General features: G+C 35.5%; 1 protein-coding gene across 1 annotated transcript; it reads left to right on the top strand.

Moving 5' to 3' along the window:
- Positions 1 to 2,706: 2,706 nt before the first annotated feature.
- snw1 (SNW domain containing 1) lies at positions 2,707 to 9,044 on the top strand. Its single transcript, XM_059513231.1, has 14 exons — positions 2,707 to 2,829; positions 3,384 to 3,537; positions 3,855 to 4,016; positions 4,120 to 4,215; positions 4,527 to 4,633; positions 5,112 to 5,216; positions 5,296 to 5,365; positions 5,520 to 5,585; positions 5,688 to 5,804; positions 6,201 to 6,342; positions 7,063 to 7,165; positions 7,534 to 7,651; positions 8,292 to 8,455; positions 8,647 to 9,044. Exons 1-14 carry the CDS (start codon positions 2,711 to 2,713, stop codon positions 8,837 to 8,839), a joined length of 1,716 nt encoding a protein of 571 aa, XP_059369214.1. The 5' UTR covers positions 2,707 to 2,710; the 3' UTR covers positions 8,840 to 9,044.
- Positions 9,045 to 15,072: the final 6,028 nt, after the last annotated feature.

The following is a 15,072-nucleotide window of genomic DNA, read 5'->3' as shown; positions in this document are numbered from 1 at the left end:
CCAATTTTATGCAGTCAGAACTTTTCTGTCTCAGTGGCTGGTTCTTGGCAAGAATAAACTGCAAACTGGGCTTTGTGTCAATAATAAAAAGCCAGGGCATGACATGCACGATAACTCCTAACAGCATTAGGATCAGTGCCAAGATGCAGGTCCACTCTTCTGTATCCTAACGATCTTGCTCAGTTGATAACTTGAAGGAGTGGCATTACACCTCTATATTATTCTGTTAAAACAGCATGATCAGAACTTAATAGGCTACCTGTTGTTGATCAGGCTGAGAAATGCTTCTCACAGTATTCTGACTGAGCCCCACTAACTCACAGTCACAGTCGGTGCACTCTATCAACTATTTTTTTGCCAGATCGTTTTAGGTGGCCAGACTGCTGTACTTTTTCCATTTTGGTGGATTTTCTGACAGAATTTTCCACCAATACAGAAGGGGAATAAAGAAGCATAAATTTATCAGAAACCAAAGAAACAGTAATGGGGCGTCAGATTAGTGAGCTCTGAAAGAAGGGATGAGTATCATTAGTAATCAGAAAATTCCAAAAACTTAATTTGGTTATCAGGTTTGGGCTAGTTTCATTTTGTTTGCTCACCTGTCTGTTGTATATACTTTCATGCTACTGGGGCAGATGACTGATGAGTGGAGGGATTGAATTCACAATAATTACCATTACTATATTCTATTAGATCTAGTTACTGTCTCTTTCAATACACTGGTGTGCAATAAAGGCAACATTTACAAATGACCCAAAGCGTTGGAAGAAGGAAGCTATCTGTCTATCTGAAGAACAGGGCGTCTTACTGAGGGCAGAATACGTGGGTAGTTTTAAATGGAAACTCACATTTGGCATGGCTGGAGGAGTCCCTTGTGGCCCTTTTGCTGAGATAATGGTAACTGTCTTCTTAAGTTAAACTGCCTCATTTCTCAGTGCTACCACAGGGTGTAGGAGTCCAACACATCAGTATCCTGGGGGTACACACAGCTCGGCAGCCCTGTGAATTAACCCTCAATCTGTCATCTGCAACCAGTGAAATATCCAGGAAGGCTAATGCAGACGGATGGGAAAGAGACATTAGCTGAGGAAGTGATGTATTGACAGGAGGACGAACAAGATGTGATTGTTGAAGTTGGTGTGGACTGATGACAATGTCTGTTTTCTCAGTTTTATCTTATGTCAAATAATTTGTGTAAAACGATAACACGTTATTTTTATAGAAGAAAAGTTATAGTGGTGTTACTTAGTATTTAAATCATTGTGCTGGTAAAAAAATAAAATTTGTATGGTATAATGAATAGCTGTGATTTTCTTAATTTTGTTGTTTCATTTAAATATAAAAAATTGTGAGACATTGTTTTGGGTATAATTTTCTAATTCTAATTCAAATTTTCTGTCAAAAAAAGAAGAAAAAAAGGTTAAATGTAACATTGTAAAAAAAATAATAATAATAAAAAATAATAATAATGTAAGCGTAAGGTTCCGTTTAAATCCTTTTAGTAATATGCAGAACTGGCACAGAAGGAATTAAGTGGCATGGTTTGAATATTTAAACTTATACTTAACTAATTTGTCAAAATATAATTTAAGCAGAATAGCTGATTTAGTATTTTATATCAATGACATTAAAAAAAAAATAATAATAATAATTATATATATATAAATATATATACACACACACACACACACACACACACACATATATATATATATATATATATATATATATATACATACATACAGTACAGACCAACATTACTATTTTTAATGTTTTTGAAAGAAGTTTCTTCTGCTCATCAAGCCTGCATTTATTTGATCAAAAATACAGAAAAAAAGTAATATTGTGATATATTATTACAATTTAAAATAACTGTTTTTAAATTAATTATACTTTAAATTATCATTTATTTCTGTGATGCAAAGCTGAATTTTTAGGATCATTATCACATGATCCTTTAGAAATCATTCTAATATGATGATTCATTATCAAAGTTGGAAACAGTTCTGCTGCTTAATATTTTTTCAGAACATGTGATACTTTTTTAGGATACTTTGATGAATAAAAAGTAAAAAAAAAAAAAAAAAAAAAAAAGAAGCTATGTTTTTAAAATATAAATATTTTGTAATAACAATATACACTACTGGTCAGTAATTTGGGGTCAGTAATTTTTTTTCTTTCTTTTTTTTTAATAAAATCAATACTTTTATTCAGCAAGGATGTGTTAAATTGATAAAAGTGATTGTAAAGAAAATATATTATTAGAATATATATTATTAGAATTTTTATTTTGAATAAATACAGTTCTTTTTAACATTTTATTCATCAAATATATTAGACAGCAGAACTGTTTCCAACACTCATAATAAATCAGAATATTAGAATGATTTCTAAATGATCATGTGATAGACTGGATGTTACATGTGACATTGAAGGCTGGAGTGATGATGCTGAAAATTCAGCTTTGCATCACAGGAATAAATTATATTTTTAAAGTATATTCAAATAGAAACTATTTTAAGTTGTAATAATATAACAGTTTTTTCTGTATTTTGATCAAATAAATGCAGGCTTGATGAGCAGTGTTTCCAAACTTTTGGTCTGTACTATATATATATATATATATATATTAAATAAATATTAATAAAACATTGACTGATGCATCATCATCCTACCATCCTGCATGTAAGTATGTCTATAAAATAATTATATGCTGTACTCTTTTAATTTATCCAGTGAATTATCCCTCTCTTCCCCAAACACCGCGAGACGGTATTTCAGTGGCGTGACGTCAGAGCGCACAGAAACAGTCAACATGTCGCTAGCGAGGTAAGTCGTACTGGATTTCTTTTTATGGTTTTATGTTTGTGCTTTTGCATTAAAGGTAAATATAAAGAGGTTAACGTGTTTTCATTTATCCACATATGATTTTTGTAGTTAATTTACGTTCTTCATTAGCTTAGTTTTCTTATTTGACGCTGAGGCCTGCGGCCTTGGGCTCTTTGTATAACAGCGATGCTAAGAAGCTAATGCTACGTCAACAGCGAAGCAATGAAATAACATTTTTGATACAAAGATAAATATCAAATACGTGAAAAATGTCTGTTTCATCCACATCGATGCTTATAAAATTATTTATAAAAGGTTTTAAATATTTGTTACGTCTCCATTCGTAGAGGAAGTAGGTACCTCTTGTACGTAGCAGTTCGACGTTTGTTATAACTAACGTTAAGCCTTTGAAATCTTTTTTCCTCTGGTTGAAAAACGCGGAGTTCAAATTTTCTATATCATACGCCATATGCTAATTTGTGTGGATGTAAACTTACATCCAATATATAGGGATCACACGATGATTTAATATTTTCTATTTTCCTCACTTCTAGTTTTCTCCCTGCACCCACCCAACTGTCCCAGGACCAGCTGGAGGCAGAGGAGAGGTCTCGTCTTCAGAGGTCCCAGTCCACTGCTTTGGTCTCCACCCGCAGAGAACCACCTCCTTACGGCTTCAGAAAATCATGGGTGCCCCGATCGCTAGAGGTACTGCACAGGCGATATTTATATAAATTAGTGCTGGGTAATGATTAATCACATCCAAAATAAAAGGTTTTTGTTATATAATGTGTGTTCAGTGTGTACATTTGTTGTGTATATATAAAGACACACACATACAGTATATATTTTTGAAAATGTTTAAATGTATTTACATTTTATTATAGTGATAGGTAAATGAGTCAAAATTATCTGCCGCTGTGAAAAAAGCACCTTTATTTGGCTGGTGGCAGGTGTTATGTTTCCTATTCTGCTGAAATCATGTAAATTTCTTTGCTAATCTTATGTTTGATATTGTTTTAAAGGACTTTGGAGATGGAGGAGCTTTTCCAGAGATCCACGTGGCCCAGTTTCCTCTGGAAATGGGAAGGAAGAAAAGGACCTCCAACGCTCTGGCAGTGCAGGTGGATGCAGAGGGCAAGATCAAATATGATGCCATTGCTAGGCAAGGTCAAAACAAAGACAAGGTGCATCATCTTCTTGTGTTGTTAAATTGTTCATATTTTCAGTGGTTCAAAGCTGAAGAGGATATGATATCATACCTTTTTTTTTAAAAAATTTTTGGAACAGGTCGTATTCAGTAAATACACAGACATGCTTCCTAAGGAAGTGCTGAACGAAGATGATCCTGAGCTGCAGAAACCCGATGAAGAGGCTGTGCAAGAGGTGAGGTCAACAAAGAACAAAAAGTTAATTAAAATAAATTCTCTCAATATTGTAGTTTGAGTAATGACATAGTAAACAGAAGCAAATCTGTTAGGCTTCATTTAAACAGGAGTGTCTGACAAATCCTGGTCTGAAATCACTAACTTTAAAACTGTGGGTTTTTCTTGATTGGTGTTAAACAGTATAAACATTATTGGTACTATTGTAGTCGCTTTAAATTGGTTTTAATCAAGCAATAATCCTCGTGAATTTCTCACACTTATGAAGTCAAGCCAGCATGATACAACTCTCCCTTTTCCATCTTGCTGTAGCTTACAGAAAAGACCAGATCAGCTCTGGAGAAACAGGTCTCACAGAAAATTGCTGCCGCCATGCCGGTACGTGCTGCAGACAAACTGGCCCCAGCACAATATATCAGGTAAGAGCAGTTCGACTGCAAATGACCTTGCCTTTGGAGTATAAATAAATGTATTGGGATCAATAAACTATCTGAAACTATACACATTTTGTTGTTGATTACCACAGCAAATTATTTAAACTGCTCCGTTGATTTAAGAAAAAGAAAAGTGGAGCTTATACGTGAATTATTCAGTGCAATCATTCTTTATAAGGTAGGAATAGATGCAGCTGTTTTTGCATTGCAAGATGTTTCAGAAATTATACTGTTTCTTTCTTTTCCAAGTAAGAATGTGAAACAATTTGGTTGTATAATTTATATATATATATATATATTTATTTATTATTATTATTATTTTTTTTTTTTTTTTTTTTTTTTTTTTTATTTAATTGAAATAGATTTTACACACTTTAAGCAATTGAATATTGCATTTATTAACAAGGTATCACATTTTTCTTCAATATTGCACAGCCCTAATATATAGTTATTTTTTATAAAGGTACACCCCTTCACAGCAAGGACTCGCATTTAACTCCGGAGCAAAACAGAGAGTCATCCGTATGGTGGAAATGCAGAAGGATCCAATGGAACCTCCGCGGTTCAAGTATGTCGCCTTAATCTTAGTTTTAAGAGGGTGAGTGTGAGCTGTGTAGGAAACTCAATGTTTGTGTTTTTGCTAACAGAATCAATAAGAAAATTCCTCGTGGACCTCCATCCCCTCCTGCTCCAGTCATGCACTCTCCAAGCAGAAAGGTAGGAGTTTGGCTTCTGCCAACTATTGATTCCAGCATCGATAGTCACCCGCTTTGTTTACTCTCAGAATCGACAGAAACCTGTCTGGAGGAAATATTTCTGAGATCTTAACTAACCTCAAAGAGTTTTTCCTCCTTTTGTTTTTTTTTTTAAGATGACCGTGAAAGAACAGCAGGAGTGGAAGATTCCACCTTGTATATCCAACTGGAAGAATGCAAAGGTATCACTGAGCCTCCATCAATTATTCATTTTTTTTATTGTTGGTTAAATATATTGACAATGAATATGTTGCTTTCTTACATCTCCCATTGTTGTTTCTCAGGGTTATACCATTCCGCTGGACAAGCGTTTGGCTGCTGACGGACGAGGACTTCAAACCGTCCACATCAATGAGAACTTTGCCAAGCTGGCTGAGGCTTTGTACATTGCAGACAGAAAGGTATAACACCTTCCTTTAACACTCTGAATCCTGTGTTGCTTAGTTTGCTGAATTTTAGAAAGTTAAGAAATCTTTAGGACTTAATATTAGAGAACAGTTTCACAGACCAAAATGATGTCTGCAGCACTATATAGAGTTAACTCTTATATCAGGGTGACATCTGTAAAAGAATAGTCATATGGCTTCTGTGATCAATTTGGAGACTAATTAATTTACCGTTCTAGCTTCTTCCTGGTGGAAATGCTCACTTTTTACAATGTAAACAGTTCCCGATGAATACAAAATTAATAAATACAATTATTTTGTGTGTTGGCCAGTATTTGTTTAACTCTGTTTAGTTTTTATTGATGTGTGTGCAAGACTGTTACTGATATTTTTGATGTGTGATGTGTGCAGGCCAGAGAGGCTGTGGAAATGAGAGCTCAGGTAGAAAAGAAGATGGCCCAGAAGGAGAAAGAAAAGAAAGAGGAGAAGCTAAGAGAATTGGCTAAAATGGCCAGGGACAGGAGAGCTGGTATCAAAGCCCACGGTGACAAAGGTAGAAAAACATACAACATCACTGAATGTCTACAGTGATAATTGGGATTGCTTTTTACATTTTAATTGAATCCTTAGGCAACTTGTAGGTATGCACGTTAAATATCGGCTGATATTTAATGCGCATCTTGTCCGTAAAGCTGGTTCTGTAATCAGCTGTAAATCTCTACAGCATTTACTACACGGAGCCTTTGTTCTCTGACAAGCTGCGCAAAGTATGATCGTGGTCTGGCACAGCTTGTCAGTGATTTACGGCTCTGCAGTAAATGCTGCTCCGTGTAAAATCACGCACGTGTAGAGATTTACCACTGATTACCGAACCAGCTTTACTGACAAGATGCGCAATAAATATCAGCTGATATTTATCGTGCATCCATAGCAACTTGGTATCAAACTGGATTGAGTTATTTAAATTTGAGTTTAAGTTTAAGTAGCATAACATGTAATCCATTTAAAATGAATGATTCAGTATAAATCATCCTTTTACATCTTATCTAACACAATATTATAAATTTATGTATAACAATGAATTAAATAGTTATTGCTGCATGCATTTTATCATTTAAAATTCATAACATTTCATATTGAATATGTTATTAATAGAAAAAGTAAAAGAATTTTGGTCTTGACCCTGGTTTTGACTGAACCCTCATGTCAGGTCACGAGTGTGCTGTCAGATGTGTTGGCGAGATCACCATCTGTGTCTTTGATTTCCTCTCAGGTGGTGAGGACACAGAAGTCAGGGAGCGTGATGAGATCCGTCACGAGAGGAGAAAAGATAGGCAGCACGACAGGAACATCTCCAGAGCCGCCCCTGATAAGAGGTGCATGCATTTTTTATACTTTTGCCCTAAATCATTTATGTTCTGGTAGAACTGGTGCACACATTCCACTTTAACTTGCATGATTTAGCGTTATTTTCTGTCCTGTGATCTCACACGAGTCCCGCAGGTGTTAAATTTTACATCCGGCACCTTTTAGTGAAACAAACTGATGCATCCTCTGTTCAGAACAAGCTTGTCATGCTTCTTAAAATGTATTTAACCTGTAGTTGTAATCGCTTTAATTATTCATGTTTTTTCCTCAAAAGATGTTCGTGTGACAATTCCCCAAACTCCCAGTTTGAGACTTGTTTAATGTAGTGTGATAAGTGTGAGTTTAACTGATGTCAGTGTGATTTTGGTCTGTTCAGGTCGAAACTACAAAGAGATCAGGACAGGGACATCAGTGAGCTCATTGCCCTGGGCCAGCCGAACCCCCGTACCTCCAGTGAGGCTCAGTATGACCAGAGACTCTTCAATCAAAACAAGGTAATCAACCCTTGGGCTTTGCTGATCTCAGATTACTGATTTTAGGTCAGTAAGGAGATCATTAAGATGGGAAGGTACTTTTGCCTTTTGGTTTAGATTAGTTAGGTGTGCATTTGACATGAAATAAAACTAAACTTTTAATGGTAATAATGTTGATCTTACTGTGCATGATTTATCTGTGTTTAAGACAAAGACCTTTTGGAACCTATCTATGATTCTCTTATAAATGCTCCTAGCCTTTTGGAGAATATATTAACTTTCTTCAATGTAAGAAATTGATCTGCCCCTAACATTTCTGTTGATCAGTCTAAGAACTTATGAGCAGAAAATCATTTAATATCTAATCAAATATTGAATTCCTAGAGTCCTGCTCATCATCATTCACCACAAAATATTACGATTTGGTTTAAATCTGAAGTACTTGCCAATGCATGACTTATGCCAATTAATGGTCTAAATGGGAAAAAAATCAATGTTTTTTAAACTGGGAAATTAAGTCATTGCATAAACATTTTTAAAGTTGAAATGTAAAAAAAATCCAAGTCCAGTAATCAGAAATGTCTGTTAGATGCATACTTTTTAGTTGTAAGTTTGCCTTGTTTTCTATAGGTATGAAACTCATTCTATGCTTGTTTTACAGGGGATGGACAGTGGTTTTGCTGGTGGAGAGGATGAGATGTATAATGTGTATGATCAGCCCTTCAGAGGTGGCAGAGACATGGCACAGAATATTTACAGGCCCACTAAGAGTGCAGATAAGGACATGTATGGAGATGACCTGGACACACTCATGCAGACCAACAGGTATGGAGACACCTGAACTGAATATTTGCATGCATAAAAAGAATAAAAAACATCAGATCAAAAAAAAAACATTTTTAAAGAAATTAATGATTTGAGTAACATTCTAGGTAAGAAGCTATTGTGATCATTACTAAATACTAATACCTTTACTTCTGGTGCACACAATTTAACCATGTCCTGTCCTTCTCTAGGTTTGTTCCTGATCGGGAGTTCTCAGGTGCTGACCACGGCCCCCGCCGGGATGGGCCTGTGCAGTTTGAGGAGGATCCTTTCGGTTTGGACAAGTTCTTGGAAGAAGCCAAACAGCACGGGGGCTCCAAAAGGGCGTCCACTAGTGGGCGCTCCAAGGACTATGACCATGAGAAGAAGCGCAGGAAGGAGTGAGACACTTCCTTTGTCCACAGCTGCATTGTTAACAGCCCCCCCTTCTTTTTTTAGATTTGAATTGAATTATGAAACATTAGCCATATGGTATATGATCCTTTTTTTTTTTTTTTTGTATCCTCTTAAATCTACTTTCTTTAATTCAAAAGTGTGAACATAAACCTGTTGTACTGCAAAGCCATCCTAATAAATTTCTTGTAGAGAATTACATTGAATTTTAAAGATTGTTTATGGTGGGTGTAAGATTTGTCTATAGTAATGTCTTAACAGTGCTACAACTACTTTGGTGCAAGGTGAATTTAATTTGAAATGGCTTTCTTCAATAGTCTTATAAATCCAGTCCACAGTGGTTTCAGCTGCTTAGTCTGCTCTTTATATCCAAGAGTGAATTAAGCCTCTCTAAAAATGTTTTCCTTGAGTTTGTTCAAGGGAGGGAAGATTAGTATTGTTTAGTTAGTTTTAGAGCCTTATAGAGAATGCATTGCTATCGTTTTATGCAAAAAATAATCTTCTACTTGGTCTTAAGACATGGGTTGACATTCTTTAAATAATTTTCTGTCCCCTAAGATTTTTCAAACATAAAAATAAGGACATCAATTTTATATGGAATTTAATTTCATTTTTATTTTACATTGAAAGTAGATTGGATCAGAAATGTTCAGAATTCAGAAATTGCTAGTGAATTTAACAAGTTATTACAAAGAATTGGTAAGTAACACATTGAATATGATGTTTTGAAGTAGAAAGACTAAAAATGTATGTATTGTTTTCACAGTAAGTAGTCAGTTGCATAGTTTAAAGATGTTTCCTTCAAACTTTCAAATAGTAAAAGTGTCCCTAATGTATCTGAAGCTGCAGATTGTATCTTCCTAACACTGAATGATTTCTTTATATACAGTAACAATGCCATCTGCCATTATGCAGTGCTATATTTGTATGCCAGGATGCAAAAAACTCTAATGGTGCTTTTCCACTGCATGGTATGGTACAGATCACATTTAGAGTCATGAGGCCAATCTAACTCAAAGGTCATCTTTGATTTTGCCATGGATTGCACATTGGAAATGTCCAATATAAAAGGTGCTAATATGCTTTAGGTTTCCTAATTGAAACATTCTATGCTTGAGTAATTTAAAGTAATTTTAAATGCCTGGACTTGTATGATATTTGTTTTTAGTTTGTTTTTCCCTACGTTTGAAATATTTCTTGAAAAATGAGCCCAATTTACTTAATGATTAAGTATCCCAACAGAATTGAAAGAGGGCAAATAAATAACAGCAACTCCTTTGCTCAAAACTGTACTGGGATTCATGTTTTGCTTAAAGGAATGTCAGTCCCATTTATTTCCTTTGATTACTAGTAATATATCACTGGAAATTTAGCAATCACATGGTCCACTGTTAAATAAGCTGACATTTTATTGCACACATTTCATTCATTGGCTAATTTTAAAAGTGCATAGCACTTGTGGGGGGCGTAGTGATCAGGCCTGAAATTTGTCATTTCTTAAAAATATCCCTTAAACTGCTAAGTGTAAAGCATTGACAATGTGAAGTTTATTATAAGCTACCAATAAGAGCTTAGTTTTACTCTTTTTAGAAAGATTTTCTTTGTAAGCAGATTCTAGAAATATTTGTTTCTGCAATGCATTTTGTGGAGGAAATCTGGAGGAAGTGTTATTATATACTGTAAATGTCTCTTTTATGAAGCTCTTTAGAATCCAGTCAAGCTTAATACATCAAGGCATAATCTATGTCTTGTTACAGCCAAAATATTCTTTCTTGTTTTGTTTTCTTATTTCAGTTCAGCATTGTCCAGGTTTTCAGGTGTATTTAATTCAAGACAGGCAGATAATGAGTCCTCCCTCTTCTGTTGTTTGTATTTCCAAATGAATAGAGCAAGAAAAAATGAGTTCCTCATTGATGACAGTCTACGGAAATTGGTTCTTCTGCAAGCTTTTGTATGGTTTGAAGACCAAACAACCAGCACATTGTTTTGTGTCATAACGGAAACTTTGGCGAGCAGACAAAAGCTAAGATTGATAGGTTCTTATCTGCTGTCCATGGAGGAACAACCAGCAATATTCCAGGCTGGTTGTTTCAGTCCATTGAGCAAAAAGCTTTTTGTTCTTTTAGAACAGAGACCAAAATAGCATTCGGCTGCACGTCTAGAGCTCCAGAAAGCTTCAGAAAAGAAAGTAAAGGTTGTGTCAGTCAAACAGAGCCTTTTTAAAATTAACCAGTAAATAGTCAATTATATCTTTACTAAGAAAACTTTACTCTGTGATTATTGGTGATTCTATGGCCACTTTTGGCCCTGTTCACTTTTCCACTAACTTTTGTAAAAAGTGCTAGAAAAATATAACTCAATTTCACAAATCCTCACTCATTTTGTGAAATTTACAATGCATTGGAAATTATGTTTGAGACATTTGAAAAGAAAAAAAATGGTTGGGGTGGAAATCATGCCACAACAGAGGGACGTTTTTCATCTGTTTGTTTGGATTATTATAATGTAACATTTCAAATGTTAACCATTTAACTACTACCAAAACTACTATTTGTTACAGTTTTCATAATTTAGGATTATATGTCTCGGTCTAGAAGAAGGGTAAAACACACACACACACACACACACATATATATATATATATATATATATATATATATATATATATATATATATATATATACCTTTAAAATTAAATAAATTACATGCATAAATGAAAAAAGGTTTTTATAAAGGAAGAAATTCTGTTTTTAACAACCCATGAGGCACCACAGTAGGGCCCAAACACCCTTATATGCAATGTATAAATATTGTTTGTGAGATCCAATACAAATACCAGCATAAATCCTCCGAAATTGCATTTACTGATATCTAGCAATATTGTGACAACTTCAGAATGAAGGACTATGTAACATTTGTCACAACACTGTAATTTTATTTGGTCTCCCTCCCCTTCTCTTCCTATAAGTATATATATATATATATATATATATATATATATATATATCTGGTAAAAGAAAAATAGAGAATTTCATGTCTCAGAAAGAATAACTACAGGATATTTTATTTTAATCTCAGCTGTAAATCAGAGCCAGTTCTCTTGGTTTGGGTTGTAAACACACTTGCAAAAGTAAGATGAAACCATTAATCGTTGCATCTATAAAGGAGGGAATTCAGACTGCAAATGGACTGATATGAACAAGATCAGTTGGCAGACTTGCTTTTATTGTTGGCTTATTGCATCATTTGTCATGGTGTCTGTGTGTGGGGTGTTCAGCTATGATGAATGTAATGCTGTATGCTTTCACAGAAACTGATGTTCACTAAACTCTTCCATAGAAAGAGGGCCTGTCCAAATATTCCTATAACTCTTCCAAAAACAAGGGGGAAAATTACATAAACATCTGGTTAAAAATGCCTCAGAAAGATTCATTGAGAGTCCCAGCTCAACACAAGCTTGACAAGAAATGTGCAATAAGAGGATGCATGCGAGCATCCTTAAGGTCAACACGTTTTCACATTTCATTCTACATCAGTAACACACCTTGTGATTTAAAAAATAAATATTATAATCCTTATACTTGTCTTGAAAAATGTGGTAATGGAATTTGGACCACAAAATTCATAAAGGTTGTGTTAATTACTGAAGATTTTCATAATGAACAAAACATCTGAGAATCATAAACTGTTGTTAGTCAAATAGTTTATTTTCTGCAATAATCCAAAAGCCAGTGGAGTAATCAATTCCGTTATATTGCCGAAGGAACCAGGGTGATGCTAACTTCTGAGTTGCCCTACAAAAATACACCATCACTGCAGCACCAACCATAAAAGCATAAAAACATAAACCATAAAAGCATACATTTTTTCTTTAATTATTGAGAAATACGATTTTGTTAATTAATTATTAATAATAATTAAAAACCAACTTTGGTGCCAAAGCTAGACCAAGGAGGTCTATAATACATGAAAAAAAGCTGTTAGTTGTCCATTCATCTCTGTGTAAGATGTGTGTGATGTAAAACGTATGTGTTCTTGCCCTCAGTTCTGGACACACTTGTTTATGAGCCATACCACCTAAAGCATAAAGGTGAGTATGACTAATCACTGAACAGGAAATTGTGTCATAGCGATTCTGACTGGCTAATGGCACCATGAGAATACAAAGTCCCAAGCCCTTTAACTGCAACTGTCATGGGTAATGCATTCAAGGATTCAGAGAAAAAAAAATCATTTTGTCAGAATACACTTTCAGTTAATTATTTTAAAAGGCACTGAAGAAAATCATCCACAGAACGTGTAGTTATAGCTTTGGCCTTTATAAGTAGGGGCTAAAAGGGCCGTGCTATCTCTCCAGTTACTCACATAACCTCAGTTCCCTGAATTAAACTCTGAAGCAACAGCCATCGATTTGAGTGCAACTATAGCACGGCCAATTATGCAGCCAGCGTCATCGCCTTGGTGACGTGCAGGGCCAGATCTGTCGGCGTATGCAGTTTCAAGAAGGCCCCTTGATCCTTACCAGACTCGTCCATGTCCCGGAAAAGTTTGGCCTGAAACACTTGAAGCACAGACAGTGTATGCTGCAGCAGTAAAGGGGTTAACGCGCTGAATACGGAGCCTGCCATGTTTTGCTGAGCACGTCATGCACCGCAGGCATGAGAGGAGCTGGACGCTGACAGGAGGAAGCATGACTTTGTCCTTTCAGGAACCATTCATCAAGGAGTCTGAGGACGGGCTCTTCTGGGGCCAACCACTCAAGGCAAAGTTCCTCCACAGGGCACGTGAGAACACAAATCAGCTCTGAGTCTACGCTGGGCAACTTAGACTGAGATGGAGGGGCCGCCGGCAGAAGAGTAGGCTGTGCTTTTTGCTTGGCTTCTTGTTGCATCACAGAGTCAGCGAAGAGATGGTCTTGTCGCTGAAGGAGAAGATTCTGATGAAATGGAGCTCCGGGCCAATTTATATGACAGTCAGCTCCACCCCCATGGCAGAATTACAGCATGAAGTCATTTTAGATTATACTGGATGACGGATTATGAAATAGTTTTCCTTGCAGAAGCCACTGTAGAAATTTTCAATCTGCAAACAGACATTTATGACGTGACATTTAGTAATTAGTGCTTTGCATTTATCCCATCCTAAGTGCACACACAGCAGTGAACACACACTCAGAGCAGTGGGCAGCCATTTTTTATTTATTTATTTTTTAATCACAGCAGCGCCTTGCTCAAGGGCACCTCAGTCGTGGTCTTAAAGGTGGGAGAGAGTGCTGTACATTCAAAACCCCCCCACCGACAATCCCTGCCGCTACAAGACTTGAACCGAGAATCTTTGGGATACAAGTCCGACACTTGAGCACTATTTCTTTATAATACTCACAAAAAATCCTAGTGCACACTACAGTCTCCATGCTCGGCATCTCAGATACCAGTATTTTAATGATTTATAAAAGATGATTCTGATTACTCTCTGAACAACTGAGATTTCAGTATGTATATAAAGGTTATATTTTCTGTAGTATTACAGCAGATCGTCAGAGTATATAAGCATTGTTTATCAACTAATAGAGCATTTGAACCCAGAAACTGTGATGTGTTACATCAGACTTATCAAGGTAACAGTAATATTCAGTAATATTCATTTAATATGGCAGCCCCCATATGAGGCAACCCACTCCAAAATAAAACAGGTCTTATTAAATGAATATAAATTATGATAATGTGTGTGCAATGACGTAGTTTTGGTTTGAACATTGTGAACATTGAAGTGTGAAATGTTTTAGTGGAGTCCTGGGTTATGTTCCCTCATAAGCTTCATTTATTGGTTTGTTTGCTTAGGCTATGTGTTTATTTTTGTAAAATCATCCACACAAGCAAAGTTGTTTGATAACATATTGCAATAAAGTAATAGCCTAATAGCCGAGTTAAAATGACTTGTTTAGCCTACATAGGATATATAATGTATTTTATATTATTTAGGCACTACATGTTTTCATGTTCTCAATTCAGCATGCCATGGGAAAATCTAACTTACCATTTTATTATTGTTTATTTATAACTCCAACAGTTCATCAGGCTCTTAATGATTTAATCTATGCCATCTCTTGGAATATCTTAATGGCAGGCTTTTCCATCACCGTTTTACACATGGCTCTCGATTCTGACTTGTACTTGCTCTTATTTAAAAGTGTACCATTGTTCTTAATCTTAATTTTTATTAAT

This window comes from Carassius carassius, chromosome 27, assembly GCF_963082965.1.
Source record: "Carassius carassius chromosome 27, fCarCar2.1, whole genome shotgun sequence".
NCBI lineage: Eukaryota > Metazoa > Chordata > Actinopteri > Cypriniformes > Cyprinidae > Carassius > Carassius carassius.
The sequence above is the reverse complement of the archived record's forward strand: the minus strand, read 5'-3'. Positions and strand labels throughout refer to the sequence as shown.